The sequence below is a fragment of the Apteryx rowi genome, unplaced genomic scaffold (genome assembly GCF_003343035.1).
Source record: "Apteryx rowi isolate R43461 unplaced genomic scaffold, aptRow1 scaffold_95, whole genome shotgun sequence".
Lineage (NCBI taxonomy): Eukaryota > Metazoa > Chordata > Aves > Apterygiformes > Apterygidae > Apteryx > Apteryx rowi.
In genome coordinates, this window is record NW_020451260.1 from 845385 (window position 1) to 867704 (window position 22320).

General features: G+C 42.7%; 1 protein-coding gene across 4 annotated transcripts in view; it reads right to left on the reverse strand.

Annotated features, from left to right (window-relative positions):
* Positions 1-22320, reverse strand: part of DYM (dymeclin) — a 220809-nt gene that overhangs the window by 13851 nt on the left and 184638 nt on the right. For all 4 annotated transcript variants that reach the window (XM_026092225.1, XM_026092226.1, XM_026092227.1 and 1 more), the window contains one exon: positions 15964-16077. In XM_026092225.1, the coding sequence (XP_025948010.1) occupies positions 15964-16077 (114 nt within the window). The remainder of the gene's footprint in view (positions 1-15963; positions 16078-22320) is intronic.

The following is a 22320-nucleotide window of genomic DNA, read 5'->3' on the forward strand; positions in this document are numbered from 1 at the left end:
GTTACTTTGCTTGAGCAAATGAGGAGCTCCGAAGTTAATGCCGGCCGGGTTCTGGCTCCGAGCCCCCATGTACACATCCCAGATGGGGAGTTACGGGGCTGCTCAGCCAGAGCTCTGGGCTCCGGCCAAGCTGCGGCGAAGCCAGCAGAGCGCCGCAGGCTTGGGAAGTTCCATAGTCTTCTCCCATCTGAGGAAAGTCCTCTATCGTCCTATCGCTTCCTCAGGGCTTTCCTTCTGCCTTGTATGTTTTTTCTCCTTGTAGTAGCTTCCTTAAACTACTGTCTCATGAAATCACCCAATTTAACGTGGCTGGTGACAAACAACCCGATACTCAGAAACGGACTGTTTCATGCTACATTTTGTCTGTGTAAAGTTTAAACTCTTCTGCTCAAAGTTTCTACACATGCCCTTGATTCCCATGAAGCCAGAGAATGACCCTAGGTCTATATGCGCCACCGAAGACATTAAATTTAAGGAATAGGGTGCATAGATATGGTATATATATTTAAGGAATAAGGTACGTATTTTTAAATTCCACAGCCAAATCAATGCCAGGTAAAGTAGGAGCCTTTGCATGGCATGCAGCATCTCAAGAACTTGCATGGAAAAATCAGATTCGGTCGCTATATTCACTTCCAACTTTGTTGGATATTTCACAGCGCAATGAAAGGCCGAGACCAGACTTCAAACTGTGCATAAAGAAATATTTGATTCTTCCCTTTTGGTAAGTGCATGCTGCTGTCAGTGACTGGAGTCTGTATGCCATCTCCCGAGCCCTCCCCTCCACGACGTTTGCAGAACGCCAGGCCCTGCATTTCTCACTGCAGGCCCAGCCTTGGCTTCGGCAAGGACCCTCTGCCACCTGGGGGACATCAGGAAAATGCCACCACTTACCTCTTTTCCTCCCCCCAAACCACGTTGCAAACTCTGCTTTTGTTTGCAATTGCAACTATTGCCGATTGCTGCTCATCACTACTGCGAAACGGCCTCCTGGCTCAGGATTGCTTGGGGCATCTTCTACAGCCTGCCCAGGACCTGACATGTAAGACACCGCACGGCCCCTCTCGTGCCGACGGTGCTACCGGTACCGCACAACCACACTTCTGATTCAACAAAGGAGGAAACCCTTGCAATGGACTTCCCTTATGTCAGCATACAGAAATATTTTTCTGCTCCCTACAGGATACACAAAGAATTGCATATTTAATTTTGTACAACCCACATTTTGATATCTGGATATTTCCGTACAACACCAATTTTGTATGTTGGCTGTTCTGTATCAGGAGAAAAGCCAAATGGAAACTATGAGTTAAGAGGCAACCAGCCTCCACGAGACTACCACCACTGCTTGCTCATTTTGGTTTGTTACATCTTTTTTTTTTTTTTTTTATACTGTTTGTTAAACTTCCTAGTTTTTATCACTGGTTGAGAAAAGATGCTAACTATACTACTAGCATATGCTGAACAGCAAATCCTGCGCTCCTATCAGTGCTTCTCTTTCCTAGGCTACTTGTTGAACAGCTCTTTCACCCAATTTTTACGTAATTATGAATTTTAAGCACAAACTTGAATAAACAACTTTCTTATTACCTGGCCAACCGACACATTCGGAAAACCTGATAACTGACCCTCGACTTTCTCCCTGTTTTGCTCAGAGCCCAGCTCTGCTCCTATTCAGGTTCAAAGGAATTCTTAAGTTTACAACAGCCATAGTTTCCTGATGGTCTAATCCTGGGTCAGAAAGAAAAAAACCCTTTAATAACTGTTGTTATAGGACACTATTCCACCTTCTAAAGCCTCTGCATGTAACTGCATGAATTCTCATCTGTTGCCTTAATGGGAAGCAGTTAATTATAATCCACAAGCTGCCACAGGCAAGGCTGAAGCATTAATCAGCCCTGCTGGTTCCAGGACTGTAACTGGGGTTACAGTTCTGCATTGCAGTCAATGGACTAAAACCAGGTGACTGCAGAGCTGAGACCATCCCAGCAGAAACATATGGGGGAAGAGCCGCACATGGCAGAAAAAGCTCTTGCACTGCTGATTTCATTCCTCCTAGAGTGGTTTAATTTTGCTTTTTACGTTTCTCTTGGTTTGAAGAATTAGCCTATGAACATGCATTTCTCCTGGCTGAGTAGAGAGCACTTTGTCATCTGAACTTTTTAGTTTTCCTCTCAAAATTGGTTTTGGATAACCAAGACACTGTGCAGACTTCTGCGGAAAGCTGACTTGCATAGCTATATCATTGAATATCTCTTCTGAAGTAACTCCTGTAACTGCAGGAGAAGGTGATTTCATTCCGGCGTAATTGTTCTGTTTTGCGAAGAAGGCAATTACTCTGGAATGAAGTGACTGAACCCAGAACGCAGCTTCCAGAAGGGAACTGGAAGATTTTCGAGGGGTGGCGGGGGGAGAGAGATTAAGCCTCCACGTAAATATTAGTCTCCATGCCGAACAGCAGCTTGGGAATAGGAGCGTCCTGTGCTAGCCCACCCTTCGTCTTCCTCTTGGCCAATGCAGCTCATTCCTGAGCTGCAGGATCACTGTTACTGAAGTCACTCACCCGATGCACAGCCCTGCCGAGTGGCCTCGGCCGGTTGTGCAATACCCCATTCTGTTCCATTCCTTCACCGCTGGATGAAAGCCGCCTCTCTGGATTCCAGAAAGATGTGCAAAGTCCTATGGATGAGCAGCGAGCATATTCCCTGGAAGCAGATTCCCTAGAGAACTTGGACTGAATTACTAGGAGGATGTAAAGGAGGCAGTCAAAATACATAAAACTTTGGATTTTCAAAAAACCCACCAGCATAACRCTGCAGTCAATGCAAGCCTTACCAGTGCTTCTGAAAACCCTACGTGTAAGGCTTGCATACACTGTATTTGCAGTTATACAATTAAATTATCATCAGATGTTTCCCCACATTAGTCCATCATCAGCCAGTTGTTTATCTTACAGGCATTAAGGAAAATGAAGATCTTGTGCAAGGCCTGAAGAGAGAAACGGGGTGAAATCGTACGGAGCTTCTCCTGATGGTAGCAATGGTCTTTCGAGGACCATGACAAGCAGACCATTTTTTCCACGTGTAAAGCAAGTTTGAACTGAAACACTGGTGCCTATAGGTGGCACCTCTTGGGCCCTGACCATCAGTAGCTTCTCATTTATAGACATGAGGGACCTCGCACTCAAGTGCGCGCAGCCTTTATCAGCTTTCTGACTTCACCGGTTCACGGTAGAATGGAACCACGTTCTGCCTGAGGTTCGCAGTAGCATACATGGTATGCTATTCAAGAATGCCTGTTTTCTAAGGAACATTATGCTTATGCTACGCAAAATTTTAAAAAGCAAGGAATGCTAAGTTTGTAATATTTAAAATTTTACTTTAGCTCCAGTCACAACTTTGAAAGCATCTGATTTTTATGATCCTCAGCTATGTCAGCACGGAGGCCAAGTCATCTACTTATCTTCTCTTGAAATGGCTTCACCTTGCAGGATCCGGGCTACAAACAGGGTCCCTAGGTGGCATCAGCCACGGGCTGCTCTGGGGACACCAGGCGAGTCTCAGGGAGGGGCAGACAAGTCTTGCATGCATCCCTCTTCCATAGGTTGCAGACTAGCTGTTTTCGGCAACTTCTTGTTAACGGACGAAGGATCCAACATGGTAACAAAGTTAAATGAGCTAAGGGAGCTCTAAACATTTTTATAGGGATCCATTTTTCATAAAAAAAAAGAGAAAGAGCTCTGATAATAGTGCTAAAATTCTGTTTACAGGATCTTCATATAAGAAACAATGAAATTAAGCAAGGCCGTACTACTTGCTACTGCTATCAATTAACGCAGCAGCCACTTCCAGACATAATAATTGCCATATGTGCACGGAGCTTTACCTCTGGGCTTATTAATTTCGTACGCGGGAGGTTGCAACTATTGATTGCGTTAGGACATATTGATACGTTACAACAGAAAAGCTCCCACCACCACGCATCGTTGCACAAACGGAAATGATCCGAGTGCTACAGAAACAGCGGTCTGCACCCATCAGGCTGGCTAACAGTCTTTCTCCATCCGCTCCTAAGCACATGGACGCAGTTTTGCAACAGGAGAATGACAGCAGCTAGCTCTAGCTGGCTCGGGGCAAAACTTAACATGGTCTTGAGAAACAGATGCTGACTATTAGAAAAATGCAAAATCACTCTATGCGTACATAAGTATATGTATAACATAATTTTTTAAAATATATATACATAAAACCAATGGCTCTTATTTCTCACTGGCGTCTGCCACACTGAGAATTTGCTCCTGGCAGGAGTGACTGCCGCCCCGAACTACTCTGCAAACTCCAGAGCAATCTGAAGTTTGGTGCATCTCTGAAAAATATGCAGTTGAACTCTTATCATTCTTTTTCAGGATTTTTAAAAGTGCATTTGACTTCTGAAGTTTGCTGAAAACTAAATACATACTGAAAGATAATGGCATCCACATACTAACTAAAAAAAGGGGTGGCTGTTTTGCTCCTACCCCAGTCTGGCATAGGCTAAATAGCTTTCTAAGTCCATGCAAACACAGCGGTATGTTCAGAAAAAATTGCACCCTATTTGCACTTGCATTTTGTTGTCAGCTCATCTGCATAATGAAAAATACATATATCTCTTTTTGATTCTGGTTAAGCTTCTACAAATTAAACAATCTACTTGAAAACCTCCCTGCAAACAACAAAGCATTATTTGTACCTTTAAATAAATCTTGATTTTCCCTCTTCTAGTTTAGCCAATGTATTTCAAGTAAGAAATGACTAAATTCTCGTAACGTAGGAATATTTATAGGGATATTTAGGAATTATTTAAAACGTGCTTGCAACTGCGGTGCAAAGGAGCACCTCCGACAGACAAACTTATGGAATTCACTGCATCAGGAATACTATAGTGGGAACGCGGTTGTGATTTCCTGAAAAGTCGGAAAGGCCACGGGCACTTTGCAGAAAGCAGCCAGGGAGCAACCGCCAAGCCGAAACAGTTAATCCGTCCTTCCTCCTCCCGCGCCGAGGAGCGCGGCCCATTTCGTCAGCGAGGTTTGGCACCGCCAGAGATCCTGTAACCAATTTCATTTCCTGATAAGCGAGCGCTCCGCGGGGGAAAGTCAGCCAGAGGCTGCCGGAGCTGTCAAGCGCCCCGGCGGGCCGGAGAGGCTCCTGCGAGGAGCCAGCCTGTCTCCGGCTTATCGCCGCCGCGCCGAGCGGCACCAGGCGAGCGCCGGGGCTTGCTGGGCTCCTCCGAGGCCAGAGCATCCCCTAAAATCCCCACCAGCTCCCGCTGTACTTTAAGCGACCGAGCTGCAAGCGCACGGCTGCGAAAAACACGCCTGGATCTGCAACTTTGAGCTGTCTTTACGCATTTTAAAGCCAAGTGCTGGGAGTGACTTTGTATTGAGGCGTTTAAAATCCCCCCCCGCCCCCCCCAACGCCCTTTTAACAGGGAAAATCCAAATACAGAAGAATAGATCATTCATGTATGGATGTATTTTGGCAAGAGCGAGACAAGGAGGGACATATTTTCGCGAGGAACTGGAGGCTGCCCTGCTTGCAAAGTTGAACACCGCAAATTGAAGATTCCTGCTTTTAAACTAAGAGGGATTTTTCTAAAAAGTTATCTTTGTAAATGCACTTGATAATTTTACTGAATAGTTACAGCCAATATCAGCTCTAATTGCAAAATGGCAAATACGCCTCAATGCAAGTTCAGCTGCGATCCCCTCATGCATTTAAATGCCCTCTTTTAATACAGAGTTAATCTGACTGTTTGTTCCCTTTTATATCATTACAAATTGATTCACGACTCAAACATTTTCACAGGAAATTCAAGTAGCTTGACACACCGAGATTTGAACTTTGAAAAGTCTAAAGTTTGAGCTTGCAAAAAAAAAAAAAAAAGCAAGAAAAAAATACTGCCAGTCTGATGACCCCTGAAGGGAAGATAAAAGGAGAAAATAGCTCAAATAATAACTTCAGGCCCTTCATTACAAAAATCCCGGGTAACTTTTCAAGTGGCTTGCAGGCTTATAATAGCAACGGCGTCTGCAGTTGATTAGCTACACCCGCACGCCCAGATGTCGCAGCGTCAGTGAGAAAGCACTGCTGGTTCGAGAGTTTACTGGGAAGCAGAACATAATTGCACCGAAAAACAAAATCGCGAAAAAGGAAGTTGGGGAAGCTAAAGAAATATTATGCTTGTCCTCCACCAGAGCGGCCAAATTCATTTTTATTGCATCTTCTGTTTCGCTGGCAAGCCTGGGATAAGCTCTTTTTCACTCCTAAGGAAAATGCTGCTCACTCGACTCATTCTGTCCTGTACCATAGCACAATCCCTCATGGCTTTGCTGGGATCTTACAGGCATCACGCTCAGGACTTAGACTGTGGCAAACACAAGCTAGGAACATCAAAAAGAGAAGTTCTTTATGTTATTTACCCCAGGTTTGCAAACATGGTACATGGCCTTGGAGGACTGCACCAGAGCTCTATTTGAGACAAGGTTTAACCTTAGAGCAAACCAATTCTAGGAGCCCAAACCCAGTTGCTCCTTCCATGCTTCGCTCATGTTATTCAATGACTTTAGACCCCCAAATTACATGACAAGAGAAACAATGAGAATACCTGAACTGGACATGGAGAAGATCAGTTATACTTCCAGAGTGTTTTCATATTAACAGTGCTACTATCTTTGAAAGTACCATTCATATTTCTGAGCTACTGCTATGCGTTTAACAAATTTTGTAATGATTCCTCACATACGACCGCAGAGCAAGCAAGAAATGCTACAGCACAGAAACAGGAAATCTATTTTCTTCTCTCTTCAGGGCACAGCATTAAAATGAAGGGCAATACTGCAAGTTATGGTATGCCACTGACTGCTTGACATAAGTGAAAACCAGCCCAGATGCATTAATCCTTATATACCACTTCTAAGATGAGAACCTACATGAGCCAAGTGGAAGTGGATGTGGATAATCAAGACTCACTCTTTGCTCCTTGAGACTAACAGTTCATCAACTGAAGGGCACTAACTCCAACCCTTCTGCTCCTTCAGCTGCTTGCTCTCAAGCCACTGCACTCTGCTGAGCGCCTTGAAGTGAAACCAAGTTGTCTGAGGCTTCAGAGTTCACCCCAGAGCACTGTGTTTGAAAAGAGATGGCCATACCTCAGAGCTGCATGTGAATAACCAGGTCAAATGGGCTGGGATGCCTTTGGACTTTGGTACCAAACAGCAGTGTTTCAGCTGCAAGGAGGCATAAAGCCAGAGCAGACCAGATGAACATCGTTAACAAGAAATCTCAACCAGTCAGCTGACCACTGAGGGCATGACTGCCCTGCAAAGGCATGGACAGCTTAGATTGGCAGCCCACCAATCTCCTTTAGGAGATTAGACTGGTCTGACACCTTCAAAGATACAATGCAAAAGGCAGTCCCATGCTCTCATTTAAAGCAACAAAGAAGAGACACAATATCTGTCTTTCCAGCCTTCTGGGCTACTGCTAAATCAATGTCACTTCCACAAAACAGAAGCAAAGGGGGACGATGGAGGAATGGGATGGAGAAGAGCGGAGCATAGATGCTCTCCACCCCTAATTAATACCCATCAGTATGAGCCACACATTCCCCAGCATGAGATATGCTATGTCCTAGGCAGCTGCTGAGCCTCCTGCTCAGATCAGGCCCAATAACGTCTCTGAAGCATGAAGATATGGCTTGAAATCTTTAGCCTGTTGAGGCCAACAGCAAAATTCTCAAATTCCAGTGAGATCAGGATTTTTCCCATGGATCTCTGAAACGCTAGGATATAGCAATGAATGTTTCAGAGGTGAGGAAGAAAACAAGGCTGAAGTGCTCCATTCACTCTTGGTCTACAAAGGAAAATTTTATAGAGTGCTCTCTCCAAGTTGAAAGCATGGTTATTATTTTCTGCTGGAAAGGATTTTGGCTCATTCACAGTAAGAAACTGATACTACATGAGAAATAGTTTAAAGATCAGGCATTCAAGAGCTTGCTAATGCATATTTTCCTATGCTGATGCTGCAATGATGTTTATATTACTCCTCAATAGGGAGGTGTCAGAAAAGTATTAGTGTATTTTTAACTGCGTGCCAGGAAGACAAGTAAAATAAAATAGCTGTTTCTTCTTGTCCTAGTCAACAATGCCAAAAGTTGCTGTTTATTTTTTTCCACTCCTGTGGAAGAATTTATAACCACTGAAGTAAACTAAAGTTAAAATACTGTTTTAATTCCAAAATTGACTGACAGCTGCTATGTCAAAGCAAACCTAAGTTGTCTGGGTTCTCAGGAGCATTTCATCTTTGAAAAATGAGTTTCCTGGAGCTGCTTGAGGTCCCCCTTCTCCATAATGCTATAAAAACAATTAAATAAAAATGTGGTTCTGTAGAAGTTTCATATCCAGAAGACACCCAGGGAGAGGTGGAGAGCATATCACCTTTTCAAATCGCCTTGAGAGTGACGTATAAATACAGTATCGGTTACAACGTTAGCTAAACTCTCTTCGGGAGCGCCAAACAGAGGCTGCGAGTGCCATGGCACACACCACCACTGTCCGACCTGGCCACATGCAAACGCACAATATACTCAACTCAACTCAGACGTTATGGGCAAAAGGACTCGTCCATACCGACAAAGAACCCCAAATCTTGACAGGTACGACTTTCAAAATCCACTCAAACATTTACTGGAAAGGCAACTGTAGCAAGAGTTTTGGTTGCTTTTTAGTTAAGAATTTTAAAACACGTCCTTAATAAATAAATAAATAAATATGCTTTTTAAGTGACTCACCACACCACGCCAACATTTTAAAAGTCTTGCATTCACCAATATGAAGTTTCATGGTTTTTCATTRACTGCAAGTTTCAAGTTAAACTACGTTCTAAAGGGCTACAGAATAAATTTGTTTCGCTTTCCCTAAAGCTTCCAAGTTGCATGATTTCTTCTACCTTTATTAGGAACACTTCTGAAAATGGAGTTCTGTTAGTATTTAATCCAGCTCATCAGCAGTACTTGCATTATACGTAGCTACAAACAAGTCTCTCTGAAGACTGCTGAAATACATTTTTGCTCATGGAAACTTCACAAAAGGAGTCAACAAATTTCAAAGACTCTGAATGCACAGATGCTAAAGCTAATTTACTTTGGCACTTGGCTTCCGCAGCATTAAAAAAAGAAGTAATCAAGCATATAAACAAAAGTTTAAACAAGTTTAAGGGTTGCAATTTTGTTAATAAGTATACATGGACCTTATTGCAAAACCTTCTTACCATGCTCTGTTTAATTAATGTATTCTTCCTAGCTACTCAAGTCCTACTAAGGTAGCATTTCTGTGGTTTATCATATTTATGTTTAAAAAGGACTGTCTGTGGCATTTTTCTCTGAACTACACCTGCGATGATCTGTGTTTTGATCCTCAAGATTCTTATTTCTGGGATTATGGAATTAAGAGTAGCTGCTATGTTCTCTTTCTTTATAAAAATTTCCAAAATACAACACAAATCAAGAGTACCGATACGATGAAGCATTCTGGTACTTTAAGCACGTTAATAGTCACATTTTTTCAGTAACATTATTCACATACTTAAGTTAGATCTTGTCTACGCACAAGTTTGCACTATTTAACTACACAGATTAAAACAATAAAAAATGCCTGCTTGGACATACTTATTATAAAGTAGTGTCATTCGGTTTAGTTTAAACTCATTGCCAACAACTCAAGCAGCTGGGTTAACATGATCACCTGCACAAGGCTTTGCCCTGGTTCAGACAGACAAGTTTATAATCCCAGTTGAAGATTAACTAGTGTCATCTGAGTGCAGACGTCTCAACCTGCCTGCCCACAGCTCCACGAGGAGAAGTTTTTTTACCGAGCACGAGGCCCATCAAGACTTCTTAGATCGTTTTTCCTGGAATCTTGATTACCCACAATCGTATTTCTCAAGGGATGAGGAGTATATTCTTCTCTACCCAAGGTCTCTGAGAAGCTGACCTCTAAAAGCAATGCCTTCAAGCACAACGCAAGTTATTATTCATCCCTTGTCGGGCAGCTCACGGAAGCAGGGAAGTTTGACATCCCAATTCAGGATACAAGTTGCCAGAAGGAAATACACAATCTGTAAATATTATTCTTAGCAAATGTTTGGGGTTGTGGAAAGGCCCCAAAAGCACTTTGTTTAAAATGTTTCCTACTCTTTTCCTATTAATCTGGTCTTCTTCAGGTGAAGGGTTAACAGCAGCTGCGGGTCAGCAAAGGGAAGCCTGGACCATAGATGCCTGCCTCGTGGCAGCCCTGAGGATGTATTAGACACAATCGACTTCCACTATAACAAGATCCTTGACCCTTCAGTCAGAAAAACATAAGTATCAGGAAGAATTTTGAAGAAGAATTGACTTTTAGGAAGCTTTCTGTCTCTCTTGCTTAGCACTATGCCCCAAAGCTCTGTAGCGGAGCTGCTGATCTCCATAGCTCATTCCCCCGCACGCCTTTACGTCACGCAGAGTTAAGTTATCCGTTCTTCTCTCTGCCTAAAGTCCAGGCTAGTGAAGCAGTGCTCTAACAGTTAAACAAGTGCAAAAAAGAGCTGTATGCAGAGGAAGAACTACAGCTCTGCCACAAAGTTTAATTCAGATTACTGAAGACCGCTATTCTGGATTCTGAAGCCTACCAGTATCTCGCTCTGGCCAGACAACCATGGGGAACCAAGGACACCAGGACGCTTGTAACAAAATTGCTGCTGCTGTGATCAGGAGCAATCGTAACAGAAGACTGGTCAAAGGACGATCTCTCAGGAATCTACGTTTCACAGCATGATATGCTTTAGAGATCATAACCACCACTGAACTGGACCTGAAACACAGGTGACCATTACAGAGCAAAGGCATAACATACCTAGAAGTGTGATTCTGGACCAGGAGCTAAATTCTTTAAAGCAGTAAACCTGAAATGTCTCAACCGTGTACTGCAGTGACAGTTTGCAGGTGGGAATGACAACTATGACACCAGCAGCATCCAAAGTGAGGGTCAAACACCCTTAACCAAGCCTAGACCAAAAAGCTTTTCAGGGGCTAATCCAGCATCGGAGATTGCCAGCACAGTGGTGAACTGATGGTGATGATCCTATCAAAAATTACAGTTGCCAACGCATCCCAAGTGACACAGTTCTGAGGAGCACCACCACGCTAGATAGCATGCATGCGTACAAAATGCTAGTGGTTTTCTTTGCAATCTGGGGTACTGCTCTGAACGCTACCCACCGCCTGCCACTGCGCAGGGCATGACAAAGGAGCTAACGGCCACCGAGCAGGCCTGTATTTCCGCCCAGCTTCTCCAAGAGCTGAGGAGCAATGCCTAGCGGTGATATGGCCAAGCCCCTTTCTCTACACTGCCAACTCAAGGTAAAAGCACAACAGAGGTTAAAGTTGGGGGTTTTATCTGCAGCCAGGAGCTGGGTTAGGAGCAACGCTCAACTTTGCAGCAAAGAGCAGCCACACAAATCCGCAGCCAGAAGCTGGACACACATCTTCGTTGCCACCTCAGCCAACAACCTTGTTATTTTTATGGCATTTTGGGCAGCAGAACTCTGGGTGCTGGTGCTGCTCCCCCAGGAGCTGGATGACATGCCCAGGACACAAAACTGTCCTGGACCAGCTGGCAGGCGGTCCCTAACAGCAGTCACAGGGGCAATTTACTGTTTTCCCCTGCTCGCTGGTGCCTTGATGATGAGGGGCTTCCTTCCTGTGAAACGTATGGAAGCTGAAAAAGTTGGAAGTACATCATTCATAAAAGGTAAACCTCCGAGAAGTGCTTTTAACACCTAAGGGAAAGCTTTGTGTGTCAAGAGACTGAAGGCTTTTACCCCTGCTCCTTTTACATATTCTGTAAAATTTTAATATTCATGAAACTAGAATGCACTTAGATAAATATTAAATTTAGTACAATAGCAAAGAGGTGCAAGTTGGCAGCATAATGGCATGTCTGCCTAACACAACAAGAACACATGACAAAATGCACACGGATGACAAAATACTAATTGACRCAGGGAAAAGAAAACAGGAAAAGAATAAATGCTGCTCAGAATACGTTCATGGAAACGAAATATTTTTGCATTAAGTGGCTTAGCTGATGGAAAGTTTTCTTTTAAAACATTAAATGTGGCCTCTTGAGTCTGATCAGCCCACGAGCCCAAATGTCAGCTTCCAGTCAATAGCTGGCATTCAAAACAAGTTTTTCCACTTATTGTAAAAGAGCAGTTATCTGCTGGCTAACTCCCCTTGGACGTCCCAGATAACTCTCAGACTCCAGACACAGTCCCACTTCTCTCACGCTCCTAGCCCCAAAAGCACAGATAGTTCACCACAAGGAAGAAAGAAAGACAGCCTGTGAACTTTTAAAAAATAAAAATAAGGAAAGAATGAGGCCAATTTTCACCTATCACTATGATCTCTAAATTGCCTTTAATAAGCTTCTGCAATAAAACAGGGAGCCTGGATTGTGGGCTGCTCGTCTGCAAAGGAGACAGCTCTATCTCCAAACTGTGGCTTCTGCCTCCATCCCAGGCATATTAAGTTCATTTATCTCCTCCCACAGACTGCAGGAGCAATCAGCAGCTCTCGATTTCAGCACCTGCCCTTTATCTCGCTGTTTATGCAGAAGTCTTCTAAAAGGCTAATTACTCAGCTTGGACTCTCCCTGCCTTCCACAGCACACGGTTAAAAGCACACGGTTAAAATAACGTTAATTATATCGTTCATCTTGAACGGCAATCAGGTTGCTTCAGGACTCAAAGGAGAATCTGAGTTAGAGCTTCCATTTCCCAACATTTCTCTGCTAAGTGGATGCAGGATCTCTTTCCTTGCAGGTATAATAATTTCAAGAGACCTGCTCCTACCACCCATGCTCGCGTTCAGTCACGCGGTGCTTCCCACGGCGCAAGGGAGCAGCAGTACCAGGGAGCGCTACAAAACTGATAAGCCGCATTATGCAGATCGGGATCGTGGCTCTGAGCGCTGTTATTTTTAGTGTACGCTTATTCACGTTTGAACTATGGTCTGAGCAACAAGGCTCGAGATCTGAATAAATACAATGCCTCTCGAACGCTCGCTTCCTCCACAAAGGCCAAGATAAGCAACTTGAAAACACTGCCTGTATTTAGCTGTGCATGCATTACGTACTTGCACACAAGAAAAAAAAACCCATTGTCTGGGCCGCGGGGAGGCAAGCGGGTAAATGAACTGCTTCAGTCCTCATTTTTTCCAAATCCTAACCTTTTTGTGATTCAATCTCCTCCCTCGAGGTGCTGAAGTCGAAGACGGCAATTTCTAGGAGGTGGGAGCAGTTTCTCTGCACGGTCTATCATACTTTTGGGCACCGCAGCATGCAAAAGGCTAGAATGGCTTGAAAATTAATTAACAATTAATTGAAAAGCCAATCTATACATTCTCAGAATTAAACTTCACAGCTTTTCATGCTGTAATTACATATAGGTCACGTCAACTCAGATGCAACAGACCCATAACTCCTCCACACATTCTCCTAGCTGGTCAGGCACAACCCAACCGCTATCCGAAAGCCATGTATCCAAATTGGCTGTGCCCAAGCAAATGTGTTAAAAAATTGTCCTTTCAGTAGGATATACGAGTTGCTCTATGCAGCTAGATGGCTTCCAGCTCAAAGGTGTGAGCTTAGGGATGCGAACATCCACCGAGCTTATGGTGCAGGCAAAGCGAACGTGGGTAGGGCTGCTCCCACCCATCCAGACATGCCCAAGAGAGTGTCATTAAAAGATATGTGGATTAAAGCATTCTCCTTTATTTAGCTGCCGAAATTGCTCACTGTTGCCAACATATTGCGTAACTGTATCTTCAGTCTGATCTTAATATGATTTTTTTTCAAGCTTTAGAATAGCTTTCGCCGAAAACCTCAGAGACTGAAGCGGCAAGACCTGAGAAACAGTGGGAACTGCGAGATCCTTCTAAGACAAGGGCAAGGACAGAGGGCCAGAAGACTTGCAGTGAAATTTCTACTGGAGAGAATCACTTGTGCTACCCATTGTCACCGTCTTTGCAAAGAAAGGGAGTCATGAGCATTTACAAATTAATGCCTGACATTACAGATACCTGGGTCAGTGTCACCAACTTTGCATCATGCAGGAGTAACCTGCTCTGATCAAACTGTCGCTCAGCAAACAGGTTTTGAAGAAATGATAAAATCCAGGAGGTGAAAGCAGGCAATATGAAGGAATTATGTGCCAGAATGTCTRTATTCACTTGGTAACCCTGCCCCTAAAGTCATGTATTTTGGAGGAAAGGTAGGTGCTCCAAGTCACACCTTCAGCATCCTTAAAATGGAAAGTGCTCTACTGCTTGATAAGGACTTAGAGAGTTAACACTTTTCAAAACATTTTGATCTGCTGACTTGGGCTGCAATATAAACATGTCGTTTTGAACACCATATATCATTAACACACAAAAAGTAAACCTGACGGGATTTCACTCTAGAAACAACATTTCTTTAAATTGTGGTCCAACAGGTAGGTCAGCCTGGCACACTAAGTACCAGATAAACTTTCATTTTTTGTAAGCAACAATTTTTTTTTTACTGGTGGCTCTACGTCAAGAAGGAACTACTGCAGTCTCTTAACATAAGAGTTTTTAACCATCTGCATGCATGAATGAATTGTCACAGAAAAAGCAGCCCCTAGGAAGAAAATGCAAAATATACGGTGTTTTTCCTTACCCTGGTTTTGCACGCATTCCTACTGACTATTCACAACAGTGTCACGTAGCAAGAGCACAAGCTGAAGGGCTGAGCGCAGGATTTGGATCCAACAACTCCTCTGTTATTATTTGGGCTATTTTTGTACTGCTGTTCAAAACTCAGGCTCTAGACCAATCTGTTCCCAAGTACTTAAGTCTGATTGACTCGCTACATGTACTAGCTCCAACAGGGAGGATACAGGGAACAGTAGGAAAGACGTTAGTATATGCAGCCGGCTAGACAGCTCCCACTGGGTGTTTTAAAATTGCCATGGTATAAATAAGTTACCAGCTGTCGCCAATGGCCATGTATACCCAGTATGCTTTATCAGATGGTAATTTCCTAAAGTTACAGCAAAAGAAAAGGGTCTGGGGAAGAAGCTCCCTCTCACCAAGGAGTAAGAACAAAAATGATTCTGCAGAAAGCAGATGGTATTTAAAATACACTTGGCATAGTGGAGAAGGGAAAATGGTGGAGTGTTTAAAAAAAATACATGCAACTCCCATGTATTTACTTAGGTACTTACACAGAATTCAGTATTGAAACATCACGTAGCCATTAATGGATTTTGGCTTCATAAAACCTGTCAAGCTGGTAAATCCCTCACGAGATTTGAGACATTCTCAAAAGAGAACAGAGGGCTCTGCTTAGGATTATCTAGAAAGCTCATGGGCATGCTGACTGGACCTACAGGTCCTGGATTAATTTTCACTAAGTTGGTTTATTCTTAACTCAGGGCTAAAGCTGCAGAAATTTATCTTCGTAGCATTTTATATAGACCTTGATGGAGGTCTGGAACGCTACAGAAAGAAGAATATGATAACTCAAAAAAAAAGAGAGTGATGAAAGCCTGGTTACACCTTAACTGTATGAACAATGCAAGCAGAGATGAGACTTCATCTTAGAGACGTGATAAAAAAAGCCTTAGCTTCAGCTAATTTTATTTCCTCCAACACGCTGCAATTTAATAACAAGAAAACTCACCCAAACGTTTAGTACAAATTAGGAATCGAAATTAAAACATACCCACATTGCAATCCACAGTTCAACCCCTTATCACCTGCTATTGATAGAGAAAACCATGTTTTGACATTATATATGTAAAAGGTGCGTATGTAACTCATTGGAACACTGTGCTCTAATTGAGTAGGTCTTGCCACACTTACTCTCAGCCTGTCTTTGGGCAAAGCAACAGCTCCTTGCTTGATGATTTCCAGAACTCGCTCCACTGACAACTCAGCTCCAGCTTGCTCTAATCGTGAGCTGAAGAAGCTGATCACCTGGAATGAAAAAAAATCAGAGCACATAAGCAAATAGCAAGAGAAGAGATCTTTTCATCAATTTACATATGCAGCTGTCATCTTCTTCCCCTGGATCAATACATCTGTGCTTCTCAAAGAATAATCATGTTATTGCTTGTGCCACAATCAGGACGACTTTGTTAGTGACAAGTTAGCACAGTTATTACTATTCTTCTGGTGTCATTTTTAATGGGTGGATGAACTTACAATTTAACATGCAGCTGAATTAATAAATTTAGGTTTTCAAGTACCGGTATTGGCATATGCTTATAGTCATATCTATTAATAATATATAAGGAAAAATGCTTATCCTATTAAAATGCTTCAAAAACTAGGCCAGGAAGAGCAGTAGAAAATTCTATTTTTTTTTCTATCTTTAATTTCTATAACTTGCACACTGATTTCAGAGAAAAAAATAGATTAATATTACAATCAATTGGACAACACAGAAATACGTCAAGAAGCCCAACAATCAGTGATCAAAATAAATGTTTAGAAAAATTGGCAGTAATCCCATCATAATCTGTCGCCAGATTTAGACCCAACAGCTCTAGTCGGATTCAGATCTTGTCCACACGACTGTGATGCTGCTAATCTTGGCAAAATTGGGACCAGCAGAGAAAAGTCAGTAAATATGCAACAGCAATTAAAAAAAAATGAACAAAGCTCCTCTTCTCCCCAAATTAACCACCCACCCCAACACTCCCATGGACCTTGCTGACCACAGGTTCCAGGCACAGGAGCCTGCACATTCCCTCTCAATACTCTTATTCTCCATGCACCTCCCTCATAAGGCCAGGCTGATTTTCACCTTATTTCCTCCCCCCTTCTGTGACCCAGCTGGTCCTTGTTAGCTAGAACACAGTTAGGTCAGGCTTCAACTTTCATCCCCCTCCAAGCACAGTAGGTCACAACAGAGGCAGACATCCCAATGTCAACTCTCCATGTGGGACATCAGATAATCTCCACTTCTGTGGCTCCTTTCATCCCCAAAACAGCACATTTTGCAAATGATAATCCCTATCCCAGAGGAACTTAGCACACAGGGGATCAAAAACTTGAAAGAGAAGGGTATGGGAAGGGTATGGGACAAAATTTCAAAGCCCACTTAAAGTCCCTTGGAAGCACCACAGGATGGTCAGAGCCCTCTTCCTAGAGCCAGGTCTGCAGAGATACCTGAGCTATTCGCTGTGCACACTTCCAGCTTCCCAGACTACTCATGCGCTTTGGACACACTCTTCTTTGAAAAGTGGTAATGCCCACTCGTATCTGAATCACAAACCCCAGCACAGTGAGTAATCTTTGTTAATCTCCCCAAGTAGAAGGGGGAAAAGTGTATTGCATTATAAAATCTCTGCTGAGCTCTCTTTGTTCTGGAGCGAGACACAGCTGGAGCCAGAAACCATTACCCTAATTATGCCTCACAGCTCAGCTGCTGTTAATAAAACAAAGACAGCTGATGGCTTGATTACCCTGGGATTCAAATTTGTTGTTCCTCTCTTGTGATCCTAGAAACTCTGGCCCTTGTTGTGAGCAGGTAGATCTACCAGATTGCAGAGCAATTTTCTCTAGAAACTGTGAAGCACCAAACAGGTGAGATACAGACAGATTATAGTTGCTAGAAGTTGCTTTGGGGTTTTGGCAGTTTTTTTTTTTTTTTGCTTCCAACAACAACAGTGTGGAAATCCGTCAAGTGAGAATTCAGGTGTAGCCTTCCATAAGGTCCTTACAATAACCTCAAGTGCTAGAATAAGAGGAGAGGACTTGACCGCCTCTGGCAGACGCAGCCGGTAAGTCTCACACTCTTACCAATAAGGACACTGCAGTGCTATGATCTCCAGCCCGTGAAAGAAAGGAGGACGAAGATGTGCTGAGTTCATCAGCCAAGGCGCTGGAGAGAGGAACCAGAAACTACACAGCAAAATGGCAGAAATAGCGTGAGCAAAGCACACGAGGCACTCGGCGGGAGGTTGCCGCGGATTTGGCACAGTCTGGGACAAAACGCTGGTAGAGGATACGCAGCTTGTACAGGGACGAGAGAGTTGCCCACAGACTAAGAAAAAAAAAAAAAAAAAGAGTTTCCCGTGTTTCAACACTTCTCTGTTGTCAGTAATCACCGTCGAAAGCTACCCTCAGCCAGGCAGGCTGGTACAGAGACTGCATCCCACTGGTGTTCCCTTGCTAGCTCAGGTTCTGCTAAACCACAACAAAAACAAAATTTAATATTAGGCTTTTAATCAAAAGGATAAAATACGATCATAACGCATAATGTAATATTAGGCTTTTAATCAACAGGATACAATGCTATCATATAATGCAAGCATAAAAACAGAATGAAGCTTGCAGATACTACCTGAATTCTGGCATTTCCTACTTTGTAAAGTCAAACCATCCAATCTTAACCCACTTTTGAAAGATTTTTCTATAAAACAAACTTTTTTTTGTGGTTAAACAAATCTTTGTTGAGTTGTATTTCATACACAACAAAAGTGAGATAGGCTTCCAATATTTTCAGGGTATGTCAGTGGTTCGCAGAGATTTGAATGGGTATTTTTGGTATGCAGGTGAAGACTGAAATTAAAAAAAAAATCTATTAAAATAACAATAAGTATCTCTAAGCATTATTTGTCTTCCTACGTCAAACAAAATGGAACTGGAGTAATTCTCCTAACTCAAATAGCACAGCATCTCAATAAGGCACTCATCATACGAAGAAAAAGAGAGGAGTTATACAGAGGACACACTAAAGGAGGTATTTGCTTTTTACCACTCTATCAGTAATAAAACCAAAGAGCAAGTAGCATTTACCTCCCCACTGCCCAGGTTCCCTTCTCCTCCAGAGCCAAAAGCCAAACACTTTACCCAGTTACCTGCCCAAATATAAAAGATGCAAATGAAAGCTTAACATAATTTTAAGAATAGCTTCTTCCTTTGAAAGCGCTTTAAGTATTTTTCTCAACGAAGTAACAGAGCTACATTTAAAACAATCTTGGAAATTAACAGGTTTCAACTCCTTGTCCACTTAAAAGGAAAATAATGCAGAAAAAGCAAACCGGCTGGATAATATTAAATGAGTTTCAAGTTTTAGCAGCTGCTTTAAAAGGTAACACTGAGCACACTACCATACGTATAGAAAAAAGCAGATCTCAGGGCAAAGAAAAAGTAGGCCGAGAGACGGACACATCATCGTTTTCTTGCGGTATCTCTTTGGGGTATTCTGAAAGCTCTTATTTTCACTGATCATTCGGGCAGCTGATCTAAGAAAGCAGAAAAGTTTGCTGCAAAGTTTGCAGCAAGCCACTTGACCAGTCCCTGTGAATTACTTGCACCCAAATCACGGCGCTTGTCCAAAGGCCCTCTCCGTGCAAGCAATTTTAAAAAGCTCTCTCCAATGCGGCTTCCATTTTAATAGCGATTAAAAGGCATGTTAACGTTGGATTAGATAGCCCCTCATCAGGAATATCTTACCGGTATATAGATAAAACAGCGTATTGACAGCGCACAGGGCTTTGCCCTATTCAGAGGGACTAATCCTGGCTGCGAGAGCTACATAACCACGTGGTGCTACACGTATGCAACTAGGCGGAGGTGGCTTGGCTGCCGTGAACTCGGTCATCTCCACGCTCTGCTGCACAGCGCAGACATGCCACAAGAATTTGTGCCATTAATATACCGAAGACCTCTTAACGAAACCCGTTTTCCGTAGTGATTTCCAAAATCGTTCTTCATAAAGCATTTCTACTTAGGAGGTCAATTTTCCCACAGAGACTCATCTTTAGTTTCATAACCAATAAATTTACAGAATATTTCCAAAGATGAAAAGTGTTACAAGGAAGCTAGAGTGATGTCGACGGATTTAAGAGAGGCATTTTAGGTCTCGGAGGGTTTTTTTTTTTTTTTTTTCAGATTCTGAGGGAATATCCACAGCATCTATTATTTTGCCTATCTATTGTTTCCAATAGCGACATTCTGAAGTAAAGAAACATTCATTTGTATTTACTATAGCATCCACCAAGCAGCAGAGCTATCAAGGACAAGATGCTTTCTCCACTTGGATCCTCTCAGTGCAAACTGAAGTGCTGCGAGGCCCCAACCCATCCACAGCGCCATGCCGCTGCCTGACACTACAACTCTCAACTCTCTCCTGTCGCTAAAAATAACAGGACGATTCACCGCTGCCTCCTCTGCCCACAATTTTCAAGGTTAACTCCACAAAAAGAGAAGAATAACTTGGCACCAAATTAAAAAGTTTGGATTCCTTTGTCGTCCTTTTTTTCTTTTTTCTTTGTAAAGCGATGAAAAGAGAAAGACACTTAGGTATTTTGACATTGCTATTTTACATTTCCAGCCTCGTTCATCACAGATAGAGTAACATGCTGTATTCACAGCACACTGAAAGGAGGGGAAGRAAAAAAAAAAAAAAGAAAAAGGAGAAAACAAACCTCTTGTCATAAAGTACTACAGGATTAGCACTTCATCTAAGCAGATTCCTTAGGAAACCATAAATCACAGCAAGGGTCAGTGGCCAGTGGTCACACCCACTGTCTCGGAGCAAAAGCGAGGCAAAGATGACCCTCACTGGAGCTTCAGAAGGAATGAAGCTGCTCCGGGTGGTTCAACAACGAGAGAAATGCAGGTTTGTCAGCAAATTGAAAGTACTGGGGAAAAAAAGAAAAAAACAGATTCATCTTGAAACAAGAGTATGTTCAAAGACCTGTCAACCTTTCAAGGTCATCTGCTGCCATGCTCCCATTTTCAAGCAACTTTTTTTTCCAGAAGAGAGTTGGCAGCATTTGGGGGTGGGTGGGGGGGAAGAAAAAAAAAAAAAAATCACTACAAGTGTTTAGCCAGGCTCTAGCAATTAGCAGGATCAAGGCTTTTCTACCAGCATTTTAAGGAAAGCCATGAAAGATTAGTTATAATGTTCACTGCAAGTCCTGCAGGGCTTGAAACAAAAGTTGCTATAGCAGAGCCAAGCCAACTCCACTGATGTTAAAATCTAGCAGGGAAATATCTTTGGAGAATTAAATTCCTTGTAGGAAACTGCATCAATCTGATCCTTTAAATCTTTAAACTATCGCTCCCGACCTCCTGATTTCTATCAGACTATTTTGCAAACAAAATTCTAGCAGCTCCTCGTTAAGCCTGTTTAACGACACTGTATCTACCACTAGCTCATAGAGATCTTAGGAAATATGAAAGTAATGAAAGCCAATGAGTTCTCATCGTGGTCACGAAACACATTCATCTCTAGTAATTACCAGCAAGGAGTTTCTGCCAAATTCCTGACGCATCTGAGATTGGTGACCAAATTATAGACCACCTCTGAAACAGAGGCATATAGATAGTTTACAGCTGAAATGTTTCTGCAGTAGGCCAGCACAGGAACGATAGCATTCCTCTTTGTTCAGCATCCAGGGGAAGCATATCCCATTGAGCTAAACAAGATGCCCAGTATCCTATTAAGATGACTTTCTAAAATGAAAAGTAAATTAATAGGAAACAGAAGGCATTTTGATTTCAGTTTCTTCTGCACAGCATTAACTGCACCCATATGTTCTCAATCAGCTAGTGATGGCAATTTTTAGCTTATTTATAAAAACCTAGCGGATGATGTAAGTAGATTTCAATGGAAGTAATATTCTAGCTAGTGATGACCCTTAACCATTCACCAGTTTTTCCCTCAGCTATGAAGCACGCAGAGGTTACGCCTTATCTCCAGTATCACCTTTGCAGAGTAGCCTGAACAGTCCAAACCCTGACAGTGCTTCGCTATTATTAACATTAGAAAGGCTTTTGTTAAACCTACCTGCGAATCTTCCTCGCCACATTTTACACCAGTCACTTGTCCTATATGCCACAAGCATGAAGAACAGGTTATTCCCTTTCTCTTTACAGCAGTCTTGTATTGGAAGAACATCACATCACCCTTAGTCTACCCTCCTTTGGCTATTCAGCACTAGTTCTACTTTTCCTTAGAGGTCATGTTTTCTACAGCTCTTGATTCTCCCCAGAATTTCTGCTGTTGGCCCACATCTTTCTGCATGGTGCCTAAAACCAGATGGAGTAATCCGGCCACCACATCACTAGCACGAGTAGGCTGAAAGGATGCCTCTAGGCTATGCTTCCTTTCCATCCCCACGCAGGACTGTAGCAGATGCATCTTTCCATTTGCACAGTTAACTACTAGTTACTATTTTCTCCCTACATTTTTCAACCAAT